This window comes from Pleurodeles waltl, chromosome 9, assembly GCF_031143425.1.
Source record: "Pleurodeles waltl isolate 20211129_DDA chromosome 9, aPleWal1.hap1.20221129, whole genome shotgun sequence".
NCBI classification, from domain to species: domain Eukaryota; kingdom Metazoa; phylum Chordata; class Amphibia; order Caudata; family Salamandridae; genus Pleurodeles; species Pleurodeles waltl.
This window is the reverse complement of record NC_090448.1, coordinates 68,842,560-68,865,062: the sequence shown is the minus strand read 5'-3', so window position 1 is coordinate 68,865,062 and position 22,503 is coordinate 68,842,560. Positions and strand designations below refer to the sequence as shown.

Below are 22,503 nucleotides of genomic sequence, written 5' to 3'. Positions count from 1 at the left end.
CTCTGTAAAATAAAGAAAATAGTAATGGGCCCCAGACCTTCCAAACTACAGCTCCAGGAGCTGTTGGCAGAGTTTGAAAAGGCCAACCCCTCTGAGGATGGCAACACAGAGGATGAAGATAGTGACTTGGAGGAAAATTCCCCCCTACCAGTCCTATTTAGGGAGAACAGGGCCTCTCAAGCCCTGACTCCACAAATAATAGTCAGAGATGCTGGTTCCCTCACAGGAGGGGCCAACAACTCTGAAATCACTGAGGATAACTCCAGTGAAGAGGACATCCAGCTAGCCAGGATGGCCAAAAGATTGGCTTTGGAAAGACAGATCCTAGCCATAGACAGGGAAAGGCAAGAGATGGGCCTAGGACCCATCAATGGTGGCAGCAACATAAATAGGGTCAGAGATTCTCCTGACATGTTGAAAATCCCTAAAGGGATTGTAACTAAATATGAAGATGGTGATGACATCACCAAATGGTTCACAGCTTTTGAGAGGGCTTGTGTAACCAGAAAAGTGAACAAATCTCACTGGGGTGCTCTCCTTTGGGAAATGTTCACAGGAAAGTGTAGGGATAGACTCCTCACACTCTCTGGAAAAGATGCAGAATCTTATGACCTCATGAAGGGTACCCTGATTGAGGGCTTTGGATTCTCCACTGAGGAGTATAGGATTAGATTCAGGGGGGCTCAAAAATCCTCGAGCCAGACCTGGGTTGACTTTGTAGTCTACTCAGTAAAAACACTAGATGGTTGGATTCAAGGCAGTGGTGTAAGTAATTATGATGGGCTGTACAATTTATTTGTGAAAGAACACCTGTTAAGTAATTGTTTCAATGACAAACTGCATCAGCATCTGGTGGACCTAGGACCAATTTCTCCCCAAGAACTGGGAAAGAAGGCGGACCATTGGGTCAAGACTAGGGTGTCCAAAACTTCCACAGGGGGTGACCAAAAGAAAGGGGTCACAAAACCTCCCCAGGGGAAAGGTGGTGAGACAGCCAAAAATAAAAATAGTAAAGAGTTTTCTACAGGCCCCCAAAAACCTGCACAGGAGGGTGGCCCAGAGCCTCTTCACAAAACAATCCTGGGTACAAGGGTAAAAACTTTGATCCCAAAAAGGCCTGGTGTCGAAACTGTAGACAGTCTGGACACCAAACTGGAGACAAGGCCTGTCCCAAGAAAGATACCACTTCTAACTCCCATCCAGCTAAAACTGGAATGGCCATTCTCCAAGTGGGATCAACAGTGTGCCCAGAGCAAATCAGGCGTCACACTGAAGCTACATTAGTCTCTGAGGGTGGGGTGGATTTAGCCACACTGGCTGCCTGGCCCCCTAACATGCAAAAATACAGGCAGCAGCTCTTAATTAATGGGACAAGTGTAGAGGGCCTGAGGGATACAGGTGCCAGTGTCACCATGGTGACAGAGAAACTGGTTTCCCCTGGCCAATACCTGACTGGACAAACCTATCCAGTCACCAATGCTGACAATCAAACTAAAGTACATCCCATGGCTATGGTAACTTTAGAGTGGGGAGGGGTCAATGGCCTGAAACAGGTGGTGGTCTCCTCGAATATCCCAGTAGACTGTTTGCTTGGAAATGACCTGGAGTCCTCAGCATGGGCTGAGGTAGAACTAAAAACCCATGCAGCCATGCTGGGTATCCCTGAACTGGTGTGTGTCAAGACTAGGGCACAGTGCAAGGCACAGGGTGAAAAAGTAGAGCTGGAGTCTGGAAAAATGGCCCAGCCTACCAAGAGACAAGGAAAGTCAGCTGGGAAACCAGCTGCAACACAACACCAAAAAGAGAACCTCTCTTCTCAGGAAGAAGTTCTGCCCTCTGAGGGAACTGAGCCTATGGAGCTGGAACCTTATCAGGTTGAGCTCTTGGGCCCAGGGGGACCCTCAAGGGAAGAGTTGTGTAAGGGACAAGAAACCTGTCCCTCTCTTGAAGGCCTTAGGCAGCAAGCTGCTGAAGAGTCCAAAGGCAAGAAAAATGGAACACATAGGGTCTATTGGGAAGATGGACTCCTGTACACTGAGGCAAGAGATCCCAAACCTGGTGCCACTAGGAGAGTGGTAGTGCCTCAGGGGTTCAGAGAGTTTATTCTGACCTTAGCCCATGATATTCCCCTTGCTGGGCATTTGGGACACACCAAGACGTGGGAGAGGTTAGTCAACCACTTCTACTGGCCCAATATGTCCCAGAAGGTTAAGGAGTTTTGCCTCTCCTGCCCCACCTGTCAATCCAGTGGTAAGACAGGTGGGCACCCAAAGGCCCCCCTCATTCCACTTCCAGTGGTGGGGGTCCCCTTTGAAAGAGTGGGTGTGGACATAGTTGGTCCACTAGAACCTCCCACAGCCTCAGGAAATATGTACATCCTAGTAGTAGTGGATCATGCTACTAGGTATCCTGAAGCTATTCCCCTTAGGTCGACTACTGCCCCTGCAGTAGCCAAGGCCCTCATTGGTATCTTTACCAGAGTGGGTTTTCCTAAGGAGGTGGTGTCTGACAGAGGTACCAACTTCATGTCAGCATACCTAAAACACATGTGGAATGAGTGTGGAGTGACTTACAAATTCACTACACCATATCATCCACAAACTAATGGCCTTGTTGAGAGATTCAACAAGACATTAAAGGGCATGATCATGGGGCTCCCAGAAAAACTCAAAAGGAGATGGGATGTCCTCCTGCCATGTCTGCTTTTCGCTTACAGAGAGGTGCCTCAGAAGGGAGTAGGATTCTCACCCTTTGAACTTCTGTTTGGCCACCCTGTAAGGGGACCACTTGCTCTTGTTAAAGAAGGCTGGGAGAGACCTCTTCATGAGCCTAAACAAGACATAGTGGACTATGTACTTGGCCTTCGCTCAAGGATGGCAGAGTACATGGAAAAGGCAAGTAAAAACCTTGAGGCCAGCCAACAACTCCAGAAGTTGTGGTATGACCAAAAGGCTGCACTGGTTGAATTTCAACCAGGGCAGAAAGTCTGGGTTCTGGAGCCTGTGGCTCCCAGGGCACTCCAGGACAAATGGAGTGGCCCTTACCCAGTACTTGAAAGGAAGAGTCAGGTCACCTACCTGGTAGACCTGGGCACAAGCAGGAGCCCCAAGAGGGTGATCCATGTGAACCGCCTTAAGCTCTTCCTTGACAGGGCTGATGTAAATCTGTTGATGGTAACAGATGAGGACCAGGAAGCTGAGAGTGAACCTCTCCCTGATCTCCTCTCATCAGACCCTAACGATGGCTCAGTAGATGGAGTGATCTACTCAGACACCCTCTCTAGCCAACAGCAGTCTGACTGCAGGAAGGTCCTGCAGCAGTTTGCTGAACTCTTTTCCCTAACCCCTGGTCAGACCCACCTGTGTACCCATGATGTGGACACAGGAGACAGCATGCCTGTCAAAAACAAAATATTTAGACAGTCTGACCAAGTTAAGGAAAGCATCAAGGTGGAAGTCCACAAGATGCTGGAATTGGGAGTAATTGAGTACTCTGACAGCCCCTGGGCTAGCCCAGTGGTCTTAGTCCCCAAACCTCACACCAAAGAAGGAAAGAGAGAGATGAGGTTTTGTGTGGACTACAGAGGTCTCAACTCTGTCACCAAGACAGATGCTCATCCCATTCCTAGAGCTGATGAGCTAATAGACAAATTAGGGGCTGCCAAATTCTTAAGTACCTTTGACTTAACAGCAGGGTACTGGCAAATCAAAATGGCCCCTGGAGCAAAAGAAAAGACAGCATTCTCCACACCTGATGGGCATTATCAGTTCACTGTTATGCCCTTTGGTTTAAAGAATGCCCCTGCCACCTTCCAAAGGTTGGTGAATCAAGTCCTTGCTGGGCTGGAATCCTTTAGTGCAGCTTATCTTGATGATATTGCTGTCTTCAGCTCCACCTGGCAGGATCACCTGGTCCACCTGAAGAAGGTTTTGAAGGCTCTGCAATCTGCAGGCCTCTCTATCAAGGCATCCAAATGCCAGATAGGGCAGGGAACTGTGGTTTACTTGGGACACCTTGTAGGTGGAGGCCAAGTTCAGCCACTCCAGCCTAAGATCCAGACTATTCTGGACTGGGCAGCTCCAAAAACCCAGACTCAAGTCAGGGCATTCCTTGGCTTGACTGGGTACTATAGGAGGTTTGTGAAGGGATATGGATCCATTGTGACAGCCCTCACAGAACTCACCTCCAAGAAAGTAAACTGGACTGTAGAATGCCAACAGGCCTTTGACACCCTGAAGCAAGCTATGTGCACAGCACCAGTTCTAAAAGCTCCAGATTACTCCAAGCAATTCATTGTGCAAACAGATGCCTCTGAACATGGGATAGGGGCAGTTTTGTCCCAAACAAATGATGATGGCCTTGACGAGCCTGTTGCTTTCATTAGCAGGAGGTTACTCCCCAGGGAGCAGCGTTGGAGTGCCATTGAGAGGGAGGCCTTTGCTGTGGTTTGGTCCCTGAAGAAGCTGAGACCATACCTCTTTGGTACTCACTTCCTAGTTCAGACTGACCACAGACCTCTCAGATGGCTGATGCAAATGAAAGGTGAAAATCCAAAACTGTTGAGGTGGTCCATCTCCCTACAGGGAATGGACTTTATAGTGGAACACAGACCTGGGACTGCCCATGCCAATGCAGATGGCCTTTCCAGGTTCTTCCACTTAGAAAATGAAGACTCTCTTGGGAAAGGTTAGTCTCATCCTCTTTCGTTTGGGGGGGGGGGGGGTTGTGTAAGGAAATGCCTCCTTGGCATGGTTACCCCCTGACTTTTTGCCTTTGCTGATGCTATGTTTTGAATTGAAAGTGTGCTGAGGCCTGCTAACCAGGCCCCAACACCAGTGTTCTTTCCCTAACCTGTACTTTTGATTCCACAATTGGCACACCCTGGCATCCAGATAAGTCCCTTATAACTGGTACCTCTGGTACCAAGGGCCCTGATGCCAGGGAAGGTCTCTAAGGGCTGCAGCATGTATTATGCCACCCTAGAGACCCCTCACTCAGCACACACACTGCTTACCAGCTTGTGTGTGCTAGTGAGAACAAAATGAGTAAGTCGACATGGCACTCCCCTCAGGGTGCCATGCCAGCCTCTCACTGCCTATGCAGTATAGGTAAGACACCCCTCTAGCAGGCCTTACAGCCCTAAGGCAGGGTGCACTATACCATAGGTGAGGGTACCAGTGCATGAGCACTGTGCCCCTACAGTGTCTAAACAAAACCTTAGACATTGTAAGTGCAGGGTAGCCATAAGAGTATATGGTCTGGGAGTCTGTTTTACACGAACTCCACAGCACCATAATGGCTACACTGAAAACTGGGAAGTTTGGTATCAAACTTCTCAGCACAATAAATGCACACTGATGCCAGTGTACATTTTATTGTAAAATACACCACAGAGGGCACCTTAGAGGTGCCCCCTGAAACTTAACCGACTATCTGTGTAGGCTGACTGGTTCCAGCAGCCTGCCACACTAGAGACATGTTGCTGGCCCCATGGGGAGAGTGCCTTTGTCACTCTGAGGCCAGTAACAAAGCCTGCACTGGGTGGAGATGCTAACACCTCCCCCAGGCAGGAGCTGTAACACCTGGCGGTGAGCCTCAAAGGCTCACCCCTTTGTCACAGCACCGCAGGACTCTCCAGCTAGTGGAGTTGCCCGCCCCCTCCGGCCCCGGCCCCCACTTTTGGCGGCAAGGCCGGAGAAAATAATGAGAATAACAAGGAGGAGTCACTGGCCAGTCAGGACAGCCCCTAAGGTGTCCTGAGCTGAGGTGACTCTAACTTTTAGAAATCCTCCATCTTGCAGATGGAGGATTCCCCCAATAGGATTAGGGATGTGACCCCCTCCCCTTGGGAGGAGGCACAAAGAGGGTGTACCCACCCTCAGGGCTAGTAGCCATTGGCTACTAACCCCCCAGACCTAAACACGCCCTTAAATTTAGTATTTAAGGGCTCTCCCTGAACCTAGAAACTAGATTCCTGCAACAACAAGAAGAAGGACAGCCTAGCTGAAAACCCCTGCAGAGGAAGACCAGAAGACAACAACTGCCTTGGCTCCAGAAACTCACCGGCCTGTCTCCTGCCTTCCAAAGAACTCTGCTCCAGCGACGCCTTCCAAAGGGACCAGCGACCTCTGCATCCTCTGAGGACTGCCCTGCTTCGACGACGACAAGAAACTCCCGAGGACAGCGGACCTGCTCCAAAAAGACTGCAACTTTATCCAAAGGAGCAGCTTTAAAGAACCCTGCAATCTCCCCGCAAGAAGCGTGAGACTTGCAACACTGCACCCGGCGACCCCGACTCGGCTGGTGGAGAACCAACACCTCAGGGAGGACCCCCGGACTACTCTACGACTGTGAGTACCAAAACCTGTCCCCCCTGAGCCCCCACAGCGCCGCCTGCAGAGGGAATCCCGAGGCTTCCCCTGACCGCGACTCTCTGAAACCTAAGTCCCGACGCCTGGAAAAGACCCTGCACCCGCAGCCCCCAGGACCTGAAGGACCGGACTTTCACTGCAGAAGTGACCCCCAGGAGTCCCTCTCCCTTGCCCAAGTGGAGGTTTCCCCGAGGAAGCCCCCCCTTGCCTGCCTGCAGCGCTGAAGAGATCCCTTGATCTCTCATTGACTTCCATTGCGAACCCGACGCTTGTTCTAACACTGCACCCGGCCGCCCCCGCGCCGCTGAGGGTGAAATTTCTGTGTGGGCTTGTGTCCCCCCCGGTGCCCTACAAAACCCCCCTGGTCTGCCCTCCGAAGACGCGGGTACTTACCTGCGGGCAGACTGGAACCGGGGCACCCCCTTCTCTCCATTGAAGCCTATGCGTTTTGGGCACCACTTTGAACTCTGCACCTGACCGGCCCTGAGCTGCTGGTGTGGTAACTTTGGGGTTGCTCTGAACCCCCAACGGTGGGCTACCTTGGACCAAGAACTGAACCCTGTAAGTGTCGTACTTACCTGGTAAAACTAACAAAAACTTACCTCCCCCAGGAACTGTGAAAATTGCACTGTGTCCACTTTTAAAATAGCTAGTTGTGAATAACTTGAAAAGTATACATGCAATTGAAATGATTCAAAGTTCCTAATGTACTTACCTGCAATACCTTTCAAATAAGATATTACATGTTAAATTTGAACCTGTGGTTCTTAAAATAAACTAAGAAAAGATATTTTTCTATAACAAAACCTATTGGCTGGATTTGTCTCTGAGTGTGTGTACCTCATTTATTGTCTATGTGTATGTACAACAAATGCTTAACACTACTCCTTGGATAAGCCTACTGCTCGACCACACTACCACAAAATAGAGCATTAGTATTATCTATTTTTACCACTATTTTACCTCTAAGGGGAACCCTTGGACTCTGTGCATGCTATTCCTTACTTTGAAATAGCACATACAGAGCCAACTTCCTACAGGAGGGCTAAGAGTGGCTCCAGTATTGGGATCTAGCATTTGAGACAAACCTTTGCCTTTGTTTTAGGGTTTCAGACCGTAATTAAGACTCATTCCAGTGCCAAAAAGTAATGAAAACATAACCAAATTGTTCTGGAAGTCCCATTGTGAGAAATCTTTAAATAAGTAAATCTACAGAAATTGTTAGCCCTAAAAGGCATAGATCCTTCTGCCTATAAATGGGAGTACAACCGACGTTATTTACCTTAATGAAAAGTAGATTGGTGTTGCTTGAACTATTATCCTAAAGTATGGTAGTTAAAACAGTGGATGGGCCTGGTTTGGTTTAAAACAATGTTTGTCTTTAAAAATATTTTTGAAGACAATATTTAGGAATGTGATAAAAGTTAGGTGTTCACTTCAGTTCAATAACATTATTCAGTCAGCCCATAAATATAAAGTCTAGACTGTATTTATGACAGAAAATAGAAGCCTTCGGTATAGTTTGAAAATTTATTTAGTGGAGAGAAGATTGGATTTCTAATACATGCTTTCTGTTATTCTGGATTAATTGTGTACCATATTGTAGGCCATGCCATATTCATGTTACATGTATTTCCACAGTAGCATACGATGTTATTCTGGACTAGTTCTGTGCAGTTTCATTCCCTAGTAACAGTATAGGCAGGTCCACTGGAATTATGCACTGGGGAGGACCAAGTTAGGGGGCAGAGTTGGCTAAATTATGCAGCAAGTAAGGGCAAATCATGTGCTGTAATGCAGCATGTTTTGTGTTTGTATTACCTCATTATTTTGTCTTTTGTACACCTTTCTGGGGAAAGGTTCTATCTCATTAGTAGCACTTTGACACCGAAATACAGAAATGAGCAAAAGAAAGGTGACCAGTCAACCCTTGTGAAGGGCCTTCCACCACACAGCAACAGTTTTTAGTAACTTTTGTTCCGTCTGAGCTCAAAACATTTTTTTTGTTGGCATTTTCAGATTACGAAGCAGATGATTTATTATGTGACAAATCTGTAATTATACCCAAAACACAACAGCTAGAAAAATCGCAATTCAAGTGTCCCTGAGTATAGATGCCATTCCAAAGACTTGAAACATGTAATCTTAATATTGAAAATGGTATCCCATGCTGTAGCCTGGTGGTTTATTTACAGTCTGTTATTTCAGAGACTCATTGCTTGTGTAGAGTAGTTGTTATGTGTGTATCATCCTGAAATTGTATTGCAGATGAAGACTACAAACCCATGTAGAGTGCCTTCATTCTAGCTCTGTGACAAGAATGCAACTAAAGTTTAACTTTCATCAACTATAACCTCATAGATGGAGCTGCTACACTATGGGTCTACAAAAATGATTCACCTCTTGAACCAACTATTCCCATGTTTATTTGTTCAGAGCTTTTTAGCGTGCTACATGTTTCCTTACGATTACTGCAGTGATAAATGTAGTATAGCGCATGTAATCCAAAAATGTGGAGGTTTCCAGTATTTATGTTCAATTATTTATGAGTTGAACATTTGCCTCTCATACTGTATTATCTTTTTAGTTTAATTCTTTCTACTGTTTTTTTAAACTTCTTTTAATAGCATCTATGATCTGGCTTTTAAACCTGATGGAACCCAACTGATTGTTGCTGCTGGAAACAGAGTACTGGTAAGAACTCCACAGTGGCCCTTTACTTGCATTGGTGATGGCATAATCTGTTTTTATTTTAGGAGTGCTTTACTTATACTCGACATTTGACAGTAGTTTGTTGAATCCGCCTCTATACTGCAGCACCATGATATATAAAGTTTAATTTGTGGTTTGAGATAAAGTTACACCCTATAATCAGATTAGCCACTTGCAGAATAGATTTAGGAATTGTTATCATTTTCTAAACGTGAAAAAAATCACAAGCCCTAAGGCTCTCCAGATTGTTGTTGTTTTCGGTATTGTTTGACTGTAAAATGAGGGTAGATCTTATTAGTAGTGCTATTGACTGATTTATCACTTCATTACTCAGGTACGCTCTACACAGAAGTGTTGATGTTTGTATTTGTGTGGTTACTTAGGCACAATGCTTTCAGTTTCTGTGCATCAACAATACTGGTATCCAATTGGCCATCAAATGATTGCCAGGGGGAGAGTCGCAATGCTACCTTACTTGACCTGAGAACATGAGGTCCTGCTATTATTTATCGAACACGATGGAGCCCCTTTGGGATTGCAATTCTTCATACATTACCAGCAAAAAGGATCATTCAGTAGCGAATCTGGACCCACACTGGAGGCAGACAAATTGTTCTGTATATGGTGATCTTCTATTGCTCTTAGTCATTCCCAGTTTAACTTGCTGGCCCCTCAAAGTGCTTAGTCCTACACTCGAGTTACCCAGCTGTCACGGAAACCCTCTAACTCCCTCAGCATCAGTACTCTCCAACTTCTGCCAGTGGCACCTCAGTCTGTTTCCACCTGGTGGAAACCCAGGTGTGGAGAGTGAGGCTCCCCTTTTACTGCCTTCTACTACATGGGGAACCGCACAATGCGAGGACTGTTGGAGTGGACATGACTGTGGCCAACTTTTTGCTCCATGCTTTTCAGGACACACCCCTATGCTTGTTTCACTCCCATCGCACCTGCTCCTCCCCCAGGCCTTCAGTGGTTGTCCTCCTACCGATGAACCTGCTGATGGTGCTCTGACCCATTTGATTCTGCTTGCCCCAGCTGATCCCTGATGAGTGCGCCCTGAACTGCTTACTCCTTCCTGCCACTACTGAGCCAGACCAACCATGACCAATGAGGGCACCCTGACCTTCCGCTCCTGCCTGCTTAAGCTGCCATTGAATAGTGACTTACTGATGTAGCTGTGGCTGTGGACAGATGACTACATTTGTTGTGGATAGGTGACTGATTCAGCTAATCTTTGTTTTTGATTGGGGATAAAGATTTTAGGGTGCGAATAGAGCACTGACGGCGTTTGGTGACAGAGAAAGGTGCTCATTCAATGCCCCCTAATCTCCTATAGAATCTCTATTGATGTGGCCATTTTGCACCTAACTTGGCCTAAAAAAAACTAAAGACTTTCGCTGTCGACTCTGCCTGGCCTGACACCATAGGGATAAGATTTCTTGCAGCATATGGGCTCCAGTAACTATAAAATAAAACTGCAACGTCCTTCTTGGCTGGCCCGATAAGTGTGAAATAAGCTCAATGTTCTTCAACCTAAAAGATCAATCTTATCCCAGAAGAAAGAGTGTCTCCTAGGGCTAAGGCGATGGAGCTGGAACTTTCCAAGACCCAGTTTGGATGTGCATATCCTGACTGGTGGACCCCTCACCCGAAGCCTGTAGCTACTTCCTTGCTCTTCCGTGGAGTTTTGTAGTGCTGCAGTCAATGATTTACTTTTACTTGATTCATGGCGATTGACTGGTATCCAGTTGTGACAAGAGCCAGCACTAAGAGAAACTGCCTCATTATGACTCTGTAGATACTTGGATTACTGATGGGGCAAGGCCTCTCCCTACCTCGCTCTTATACCATATTTCCGACCTTCCCATAGTTTCTCTAAATTTGAACCCAATTGTTGTGTAGAATCATTTACCCCCTGAACTTATCTAAGAATGCATCTAGAGACTTTAAACACAACAGCAACATGGATTGCTGTTCACAGACCATTACCACAGCTCTAGAAATAGCCTGCTTCTCCTGTTTTTCCCACTTAACACCTTGAGCTGGAGTCACACCTTTAAAAACACTGAAATCAGCTGCATTCTGATGCTACCCTGTGGCCACTCCCTCAACTCTTGTTAAGACATACCTCTCTATCTCAGTCTACAACAACAGAAAATTTATGGTTCAAGCCTCTGACACTAACTTGGAACTATTCAAACTTTTACTGTTGTTTGTCCACGTTACTAGCTGCTGCCCGTCCCCTGCCGTCAGTCACAATACACCCTCCTTTCTGACCCCCCACATTCTCCTAATGTTGATATTACACTTACATCTCTGCATTCTGAATGTCCTGCTCTCTTTCTGTTCTTGAACCCTTATAAATATTTCCTTACCCCTCATTACTGCTTTTACAACCCTACCCAACTCCCTTTTTCCTCTGCTCCTCATACAACTAACTTTGGCATAATTTTTCTGGGATTAAGGTTTAAGTCCTTTTGTTGCTCAAGTTCAGCGTACAAAAACGTGCCACTAAAACTGAGTCTATCAGGTCTCAGATTGATCTTGCCAAAAAGCCACCCCAAAAACTTTTTGAGTTTGTCAAAACTGTGACACAACGTACAACTACCTTGGAAACTCCTAAATCAGATGATAATTGCAGAGGTAAGGTTCATTGTAGTCCTTTTAAATAATACATGCAGTAAGCATTTCCCATCTTAGATAACAGCAATAAATTAATATTTACAATATTACGCCGGTCAGAATAGTTGCTCTTAAAAGTTACCTTTTTACAACCTTAGTCTTAATTTCAGGTTCTTTCTATCGACTATTGAATCCTGCTCTTTATAGTCCTGACATTTACAGTGACTCTTAAATGTGAGCAACCCATGGAAGTTTTAGGACTTCCTCACAACCTGTGGTACCATCTTATGACATTTTGGCCTTGGGATTAGACCAAAGATAAATGCAAAACAAAGGTTTTAAAAGCAGCATTTCTGTCTTTTCTGGTTACATCAAAGTCTATCCTTAAAACTACTAAAGTGATAGATATTGACACTCCATGTAACCTCCTAATAACATTTTCTTGGACTGTTAACAGTGAATTTAAATTTACCATACCCCTTAATTCAGCAGAATAAAGTCTGCTTGCTTCACAGATTGTTGCGGCAGCAGAACGTAGGCCTGCTCCTAACATGTTGTTCTATGTGCTTAACACCTGCTTTTATCATCTGCTTTTATCATTCGACTTTTGAGATCTTGCCCCCCTCCCCAATTATTACCTCTAGTATTAAATCTAAAACCCAGATAGTTAAATTGAGAAACTATTGATTTCTAACACAACTGTTCAACTTAAACTTCCTTTTTGTACTTTGTGTATTCACACAACCACACCATTTAATACCCCCCCTTCCTCATAGCTGTCTGCTTGCTTATCTTGGGACTCTTCCCTTTTGGGTTTATGAAACCGTGGTCAGTGTTCCCCCAAAAAATCCATTGATTTGTGAGACATTAATAACTGAGATAAAGCCACTGTTGGAGAAACGTTCCTTGGCTCCTGGCTAAGTTGTATAAATATGCAGTGGTCGAACAGGTGCTAGGTTGCATTTAGAGTTTACAGGATCAGATGGATTCTTGTCATCATGGCTCTGTTGGCAGAGCAGCCTCTGTTAATCATTTCGCCTTGTAGATGACCTATCTTAAGCCGGGTGTACAGAGTGTATGCATGATTTTCAGGATAACCTATAGTTTAATTGTATGTAAAAGGATGTATGCAGAAATTCCGAAGCTCTGGTTAGGACCTAGCACTCTTAGGTCAACATTGGATTTTTCAGCTATTTCAGGCCTGTATACGAGGAATCCACAGAACTCTTTTCAGTTCCTCACTGGACCCTGAAACGTTACTTGCAACCATCATGCTCCACTACTGGTGTCATGCAGCACTGTTTGGCATTGGCAGTAAGGACGCTCAGCTCCACTGGATATTACATGCTGATTGCTACAAAGGTGTGACCTTTGCACACAAAGGGCCTCATTACGACTCTGGCGGTCTTTTTGTAAGACTGCTGAAGCCCCTGCAGGGAACAGACCTCCAGTGCTGCCGGTCTGTTGCCTGCCATTTTAGGAGTCATTGGGGGACTTCTGCCCATTTATGGGCAGAAGTCCAACTCCGAAGAGGCGGTTGCCTCGCCAGCACTGCCACCCCAGCAAGACTCTGCCCACCATATTACAAGCTGTAAAACGGCTTGGCGGAGTCCTGCTGGTGCGGTGGTTCTGGCGGTGCAAGACTGCCAGGACCTATCCTGGACGACCTCCTCGACGGGGAAGGTAAGTGGTTGTCCGAAAGAGGGGGTTGGGAGGGTGTGGGTGCGTGTGTGCGTGTGTGTGGAGGGGGGGTGTAGTGAAAAGAAAGAGTGAACTTCCACACTTCCACCCGCAACTTCCGATCAGCCAACCTTGCCCTAGCCACAGTCCCCCGCATCCAACGCACCACCACAGGAGGCAGGTCCTTCTCCTAACCTCCGCAATACCAAAGACCTCCTGCTCTTCAGAAAGAACCTCAAAACCTGGTTGTTCAAACAGTTTGCCCCTCCTGTCCCCCCACCCCCAAGCCTTGAGAACCTCACGGGTGAGTAGCGCGCTTTATACATTTTTTTGATTGATTGTGAGTGTGTGTATGCGGAGAAGGGGAGGGTGGTGGTGAATGCGTGCATGTATGCGATTGAATGTGAGTGTTAGTGTGTATGTGCACGTGTATGGGGTTGTCTTAGTGCGTGTGTGCGAGCGAGTGGGGGTGCGTGTCTACATGTTTGCGAGTGAGTGGGGGGTGTCTGTGGATGTATGCCAAGGGGTTTGTATGTGAATGCATGTGTGCATGAAGAGGTGTGTGCCGGCGACAGGAATCAGGATTCCTGTCGCCATGTGTGTTTCCGCCAGGGTTTTAGTGGCGGGTTGACCGCCACGGAAAGCTTGGCTGTCTGCAGCCTTGTAATTCAGCCGGCAGGCTCAGACCTGCCGCTGGGTTGGAGGTGCTCACCGCCGGCCGCGGTGGTGCGACCGCACAGGCGGGCCAGGCGGCATTGTGGAGGTTTGAGGTCTGCCAAGCCCCACAACTCGTGATGTGGCAGTCTACCAGCCTCCTAATGAGGCCCAAAGTCTCTTCCTCTTTTTTCTGCCTCCAAAAGAAGCAGATCTAGAACCATTGGGTTTATCTTGATAATACTGTTTGACAGTTTTGTCAGAATTTTGAAACATTTCTGAAACGTTTGACAAGATTTAGCTTCCAGTGTTGTTTAGCTTCAAGCCCTCCTACACATGTAGAAGGCATATGTCTGTGACAGAGCCTCATGCTTCTTTCCATTGTTGTTTGCACAAAGACCATGACCCTAATCATGTGAAAAAAGCCAGTCCTCACATCCTCAGGCTCTGAGAGAAAAAGCAAGTCTAAGTTTATATGGCTTTTTAAATATTCTGAAGCGCACTGTGACCAAATCTATACCCAGGTCTAGGCTTCGTAACAGATTTCGTTGGATGGTTAGTACTAGTACTATTTCTAGTTTTCAGTCTGATGAGAGAAGGTTTAAAAAAAAAAAAAAAAAAAAAGGGTATCGCTCTCATCTTGCCAAAAAGAGAAAGAGAGAAAGCCACATGTGCAGCGGGTTAGCTTTCTATAGCACCGGTGCTTCTGGTAAGGGACCTTTTAATAAGGCTGTCATTAAGATAGTCAAATATTCTCTGCTGAGATACCTTGGCCTGCTAAAAAAAAAGACAGTTCTGGTTCATTTGGTAGCATTAGTGATCCAGAGTGCTATGACATCGGCCAATTCTCTGGCTTTGTCAGCTGCGTTGTAGTTGGTCTTGAAAGCAAAGTGATCTGCTTTGAATCTTTACCTCAGGTCTAACTTTCGGGTACTGTCTCTCAGCTCACTGAAAGTTAATATTCCAGGCATCAACTAATCAAACAAAGTTCTCATCCTACCAGCACAACAGAGAGGGAGTCAAAGTGACAAAATATGTGGGCAAAAGTATTTTGCTTTGAGAAGTCTGCAATAAAACCATAGTTGATGCCTGTTTGTTTTGCAGTTAGTACACATTAGGCTTCTCTGAAATAGAGGTAGTAATTTGCAAATGATAGCTTTGAAAATGTCCAGGGTCCCTACCACAAAGATTTCACATCTGTTGAAATGTAGTTTTCCTTCCTGATAACAACATTTGTTTTTCACATATCTGGTAATTAGTGAGTGTTTGTCTGCACTTGAAAACTCTTTGAGATTGTTTCCTCATGAGGCAAGATGACGAACAAGTAGCTTCACTGCTGGCTGGCTCCCCTCTGAACTCCGAGTTCCTACTGCTTTGTCGCTGGGAAACACAGCAACATGAAGCTTTGGGAAAATTAAAAACATCTTTCATCATTGCTCCAATATTATTACATCCTGACGCTTGATATTCTGGAGGCGGTTGAAGGACAGGAGTCGGTGAAGTAGTGCTGTGTAGCTCCCAGCATGACAGAGTATTCCGGTGCACTTGTGCTCGGCAGCCGGATTAAATAGAGAGAATGGCGGAAACTGGGACTTGGTGTGGTGTAGCTGGCCATTGACTTTCTTTTCTGGATTAGCCATGGGTATCTCAAGCGTAAGGCACGTAGTGACGGATTCAGCATCTTGGCTGTAAAGGTCTGAGGAACTGGCTTTTCAGGAAGCATTATGGCACCTAAGTCTGTCACCACTGCTCGCGAAAGACCAGAGATCACGGCTCTCAGACTACTTGCTGTGCAGTCTAAGCAGGAACGAACAAGCAGAGGCTCTGCAGCCAGGAAGATGGACACTTTGGCCCAAATTTTGACTTCGGCTGTCTTTTTGAAAGACCGCCAAAGCCGCTGCATCTAGCAGACTGCCAGTGCTGGCGGTCGGCTGACCGCCATATCAGGAGTCATTGGAGGACTTCCACCCATTTATGGGCGGAAGTCCGACTCCGAAGAGGCGGGTTGCATCGCCATCACCGCCACGGCAGCAAGACGCCGCCTGCCGTATTACGAGCCGCAATATGGCTTGGCAGAGTCTTGCTGGCGTGGTGGTGGTGGCGATGCAAGACTGCCAGGACCCGTCCCCTCCCAGACGACCTCCTCAATGGAGAAGGTAAAGGATCCTCCGAAAGGGAGGGGGAGGGGACTGTTGGGTGCATGTGTGTGCGTGTATGAGTGCGAATGGGGGTGTATGAGTACGTGTATGTATGCGAGAGAATGGGGTGTGTGTCTGCATCCATGTGAGTGGGGATGAATGTATGCGTATGCCGAGGGGTGCATGTGTGTGTGTGTATGCATGCGTGCGTGAAGGGGTGAGGGGGGGGGTGTTTCTAAGTGTGTGGACGGGTGAGTGGATGTGTGCATGTGTGTTGACGTGTGGGGGTGCGTGTGCCGGCGACCGGAATGGGGATTCCTTTCGCCAGTTGTGTTTCCGCCTGGGTTTTCGTGGGGGGGTGACCACCATGGAAAGTCTGGCGGTGTGCAGCCTTGTAATCCAGCCGGCAGGCTGAGGCTTTCCGTCGGGTTGGAGCTGCTCACCGCCAGCTGCAGTGGTGCGACCGCACCGGCAGGCCAGGCGGTGTTGTGGAGGTTTGGCATCTTCCAAACCCCACAACTTGTGATGTGGTGGTCTTTACCGCTGGGTCCACGGCGGTAAGAGGGCCACGGCTAGGCTGGCGGAATGATGACCGGCAGTCTCGTAATGAGGGCCTAAATCTGCAAAGAAGAAGGTAAGTGCTCCTATCCTTGCAATGCAAACTGGCCTGGTTAACCCAGACGCCGCTTAACTACCCCAGCTGGATGCATCACAATCTGCCATTACAGAATTTTTCCGAGCTAGCACCCAAATCAGCTTGCACGGTGTGTGGGGGACCCCCTCTCTGCTAAAATCATTAGATGCCAGTCCCCAGGAAAGCAGCTTAGGTCATAACCCAAGGAATAGAATTAACATTAGTATGGTGGACAAGGGATTAGCTGTAGAAGGAGAGCATGCTAAAACTGTATGTCAAGCTATTCAATCTTCTGTGCAGGGTGCCGCAGGGGTAGCAGCAGGTTCCAGCACGGTCGGACATGACCTCAGTCTCCTAGAGAGTTCAGGAAAATCAGAGCCTAAAATGGGGCATTCTGGGATTTGTAGTCCAGTAAGATTATGGCAGCCTTCTGGTGTGACTGGTTCAGATAATTCACAGTTTATTCCCTCACTGATGGATTGGAGTCTCTCAGTTTTAGCCCGAGCTCAAGCGAGGATGATGCTGGCTCTTGCCAGCCAGTGGTTAGTGAAATCAGCCCCTCTACGTCGCAGGGAGCCACAGTCAAAAGTCAGAAATTCCCACACAAGAGGCCAAAGATGAAACTGGTGGCCCCGCCATCAGGAAAGGAGAAAGATGGTCAGGGCCAAGAGACAGCTGGTTTGAAATGGGACTACTCAGCCCTGCGGCTCCTGTATCAAGAGGGGGAACCCGAGGGATCATCGACATCTAAAGGAGCTAGTCATATTTGTCCCTTCACTGAGACTAACAAATCAGTGTTGCAACTCATCTATGATTCAATTAAGGAACATCAGACAGAAAGGAGGATTTTGAAAATCGCCAATGGTGAAATAATTTATGCTTCCTTGGGATAAAGGAAGGGGCTGATGGCAGTGACATTAGAGCCCTTGTAATTGATCTGCTAAAAGGAGCCTTCCGGGAGGAGGCTTTCTGGATCTGGAAGTCGGAGCTACAAAGAGTCCACATGTTTCCACTTATGAGGAGAAAGCAGAGTCACACTGAGGGGACAAATGAGAGACATCCCAGAGCTGTTCTCATCTTTTTTGGGAACTTTATTCTAAGATGAGCAATCTATGAGAAAGCATGTGTTGATGGGCAGCGCAGTTATATGGTCATACATTCTTTGTGCTCCTTGGTTTCTCTCAAGCCACGGTGAAGAGCAGGTGGAGACTGACAGTTGATTAAGCCTTTTCAAGAGGCTGGGATGAAAGCATTTTTATTGGCCCCCACTGGTTTAAAAACTAATTTTATGGGGGAAATCAAAACATTCACCTCTGAAATTTTGGCCAAGTAATATCTTGATGGTTTGGTGTCTCCTCACTAATGGCTCACTGTTTTGTTTCAGAATGGGATATTATCTGATCATATTGTGCTCAAGTATACTTGTCCTCTTATAGGGAAGACAGGGGTACTTAGCTAAGGGCACTTAGCCAACAGACATATGATTAGAATTGTTTTTGATTTGATATGAACTATTGAGTTTAAGTGAATGACGATGGTTGTAAAGGGGGGAGCCCAGTAGTGACGTATAAAGGGAGCCATCACTCAGGCCATGGTTGGTCTGACTGCCTCAGGTGGCAGGAGGGGGGAAAGGTGGGGGTCAGGGGTGGACAGAGCAGGGATTCAGATAGGGGTGGTGTTTTGAGTTGGGTCGGCGGGAGGTTGCCTAGCACGGTGGGGCCTGGGGGGGAGTGGGGTGAAGGTGGGGTCACAGGAACAAGGTAAGGATATGGTGAAATTGTCATAGTGGTGGTGGGGAATGGTGAGCAGTACGACAGGGAAGGGAAATCGAATAACAAAAGAAAGTGGATAGACTATGCTGGGATTATTAGTGCTTTTTCTGAGCTGTGCTATGATGAGCAAGTTGCTAACGTGTGCCAGCATTATGACAAGACTACGTATAGCTACCATAAATATATGTGGTCTGAATGATGAGGCGAAAAGGAGAAGGGTGGCAGAGGATTTAAGGGTATTAAAGGCGGACCTTTACTGTCTTCATGAAACCCATGTAGTTCAAACTAATAAGAATCTGTTAGAAACGTTAGGCTTATCGCTGGTTACATGCACTTCTCAGAGCACTAAAACGAAAGGGGTGGCTATTTTGGCCCTTGGCAAGATATGGGACTTTAGACATTGCTCTGCAGACAAATATGGTAGATGGGCCGTAACATAATGTGCATATGGTGGAGGGTCTTTTTCTTTATGTTCATTGTATGGCCCAGTTACGGATGAGCCTGAGATTTCAGATTTTCTCTTTGTAGAACTTGCAGCTTTGCCTCCCCGTATGTGGTACGTGGGAATGTTAATTTTAATGGTTCCAGATCTAATTCCAGGGATGCATCCAATCCCATTCTGTGTTTTTATTACAGGCCATAGGCACGTGTTTAAAGAGCCCTCTGTAGCTTCTAAAGAGACATCGGTCTGGTAGATGCTTGGCTTAAGCTTAAAGCACCTGACCCTGGCTTTACTTACTACTCTGTCCCTCATGGCTCTCTGGCTCAGTTGGATTATTTCTTTCTGAGACTGGAGCTATTAAAAGACGCTCGAATAGAGCTGTTTCCCCAACTCATGTCACGCTGCAACCCATTAGTAATAGAACTATCCCTGCAAGAGTTTATTAGGAATAGTAGAAGTTGGTCTTTTGAGAGAGGTCTACTCTCTGATCCTGCTTATGTTCAAAGAATGAATTTGTGGATTCCAGAATTCTTGAAATTTAATACAGGTAGTGCCTCTCTGAAGGTAGTCTGAGACGCTTTTAAAGCAGGTGTGCAGGGGGAAACCCTTGGGTATAGTTTAAATCGACAGAGCCATTTGCACAGTAAGGAGCTATATTAGAAGCTTAGTCAGGCAGAAGCCCTCCGTCACACATCCTGGCCTGATCCTGCCGCAGCACAGCACAGCAACAAATTGCATTAGCTATGGTTGTGATCAATGATATAACAGCCAAAAAAACAGCTGAAAAATATCTAGCTAAACGACGGGAATGTTTTGAGTATGGCAAAAGGGTGGGACAACTTTTGGCAGTACGTACACATCAGAAGGTTGAAGGTTGCTGCAGGTTATATTAGTGAAGTTAGACACATGCTGGGATCTGGTCTCGGACACGGAAGACATTAGAGAACTTTTTAGGGGCTATTATGAGAGACTTTATGAAACCCAAACTCAGGGGGTGAGGGGGAGGTGGACAAGTTATTGAGGAGTTTCTGGGCAGTGTGGCTTCAGTCAGAGTAACACAGGAGGAGCAAAATCTTTTGGGGGCTAATATCACTTCTGATGATATACAAGCATCTCTCTGTGGATTGCCCTCCCGGTAAGGCTGCAGGAACTGAAAAATTCTGTTAGCATTTTATAAGACCTTTTGTATGTTGCTTCTTCCGGTTATGGTAGAGCTCTTTTTGCAAGTACGACCGGGTCAAAGGTCTCCAGAATCCTGGACAGTTGCCAATATAGGGACATTTTAAAAAAAAAGACAAGCTTCCTTCCGAAGTGGGGTCTTATCGACCCATAGCTCTAATAAACAGTGACTCAAAGATCTGTTAATTTGCCAAATTAGTGTATTATCGCCAAATTAGTGTCTACCAACCAGCATGGCTTCATCCCTGGCAGGGACACCACTGATCACATCCAATGGGCTATAACATTGTTCGATGCCGCAGAGTTTGCAAATGAGCCCATGTCAATAGCCCTGTTGGATGCGAAGAAGGCATTCGACAGGGTCAGCTGCCAATATCTCTGGAAGGTCATGGGCTTGCTGGGAATTAGGATGCGATACATCAAGGCATTTCCAGCCAGCTATCATAAACCGGTGGCCCGGATAGAGTTCATGGGAGGACAATCTGGGCACATATAGATAGAAAGAGGAACTCAGCAGAGGTGTCCGGGCTCCCCTCTGCTTTTTGCGCTATATATTGATCCCCTCATTCACAAGGTAGAGACTAATCCAGCTGTAACTCCAGTACAATGATTTGGCTGGGATATGAAACTTTTAGCTTACGCCGATGACGTGGCAGTCGTTATTACAGGCACTGACTCAGCCCTGTGGGTAATAGGGGAAGAAGCTGTTACATCTGGGGAGATCTGAGGATACTTGCTGAACCAAAATGCAGCTTATAGTGAAACACCGAATTAACACTCAAGAAGTTTGGGAGGTTGAGCATGCAGTGTGTTGGAAATGGCCCTTATTGCAGGGTTATCGCAAAACTTTTCGCCATCTTCCTCCTATTTTTTCTGATTTGTTTTTGACGGTTTATTGTCTCTGCGCACTTTACTACGGCGGATCAGTGCTAAAGTGCAAGTGCTCCTTATGTAAATTGTATTGGTGATTGGTTTATTCATAATTGGCATATATGATTTACTAACAATTCCCTAGTAAAGTGCACAATGTGTGCTCAGGGCCTGCAAATCAAGTGCTACTAGTGGGCCTGCTGCACTGATTGTGCCACTCGCATGAATAGCCCTGTAAACATGTTTCAGACCTGCCACTGCAGTATCTGTGTGTGTGTGTGTGTGTGTGTGTGTAGTCTTGCACTGCCAATTTGACCTGGCAAGTGTACCCACTTGCCAGGCCCAAACATTCCCTTTTTGTACATGTAAGGCACCCCTAAGGTAGTACCTAGGTAGCCCCGTGGGCAGGGTGCAGTGTATGTTAAATGTAGGACATGTACTAATGTGTTTTACATGTCCTGACAACAAACTACTGCCAAATTTGTTTTTCACTGTTGCAAGGCCTATCTCTCTCATAGGTTAATATGTGGACTAGTGCAGTTTCCCATTGGGAGCGGATAGAGATCTGGAGCTTGGGGTCTCTGAACTTTAAAAATACACCTTTTGGTAAAGTTGGTTTTTAGATTGTCAGTTTGAAAATGCCACTTTTAGGAAGTGGGCCTTTTCTTGCTTAAACCAATCTGTGCCTTTGCCTGCTTGTGTATTCACATCTGGGTCAGACTGACAGTTGGGCTGTTGTGAATTCCTTCTAGACAGTGACACAAAGGGAGCTGGGGTGTAGCCTGCATATCCTGATGGGCCATCTGGGCTAGAGTGGAGGGAGGAGTGGTCACATGCACCTGAAAGGGCTGTGCCTGCCCTCACGCAATATAGTCTCTGACCCCCTAGTGTATGTCTGGGGGCCAGGCTTGGGCAAGGCAGGATCTTGTCAACAACTGATGCTTTCCTTTGAAGTTTGCCTACCTCAAAGGCAGAACTGGGTATAAGTAGTGGACCCAAAACCCTAGATTTTAGGACACTTCTGGTGCAAGAGGAACCTCTGCCAAGGAGGAGCTGCCCCTTTGCTGTGTGTGCTTTGCTGGGTTGGCCTGCAGTTGCTGCTTCAGTCTTAAAGAGGGCAAAGACTGGACTTTGCTGGGTATCCTGCTTGTGAAGGTTCTCCCAGGGCTTGGAGTAGAGCTTACCTCCTGTTGGAAGTCTCAGGGATATCAAAGACTTCAGCCTTATCTGCCTACAGCAGTGGGAACTGTGTGTTTTGTGCTGCAACAGAAGAAAAACCACTGTGACGCTGTCAACGACACTGCTGACTGCACCGTGACCTGATGACGCCACACAAAGCTGTGCCCCATGTCGCACCGCAACCCTTTTCTCACCAACTGACGCCGTCACTGAGCCGCTGCTTGCACTGTGACCTGTGGGCCCGCACTCT

At 46.7% G+C, this 22,503-nt stretch overlaps 1 protein-coding gene across 1 annotated transcript in view; it reads left to right on the top strand.

The window, feature by feature from the left end:
* The window catches only part of IFT122 (intraflagellar transport 122), a 251,801-nt gene that overhangs the window by 6,914 nt on the left and 222,384 nt on the right, over positions 1 to 22,503 (top strand). Inside the window, exon 2 of the mRNA XM_069206316.1 lies at positions 8,999 to 9,065. Within this exon, the coding sequence (XP_069062417.1) occupies positions 8,999 to 9,065 (67 nt within the window). The remainder of the gene's footprint in view (positions 1 to 8,998; positions 9,066 to 22,503) is intronic.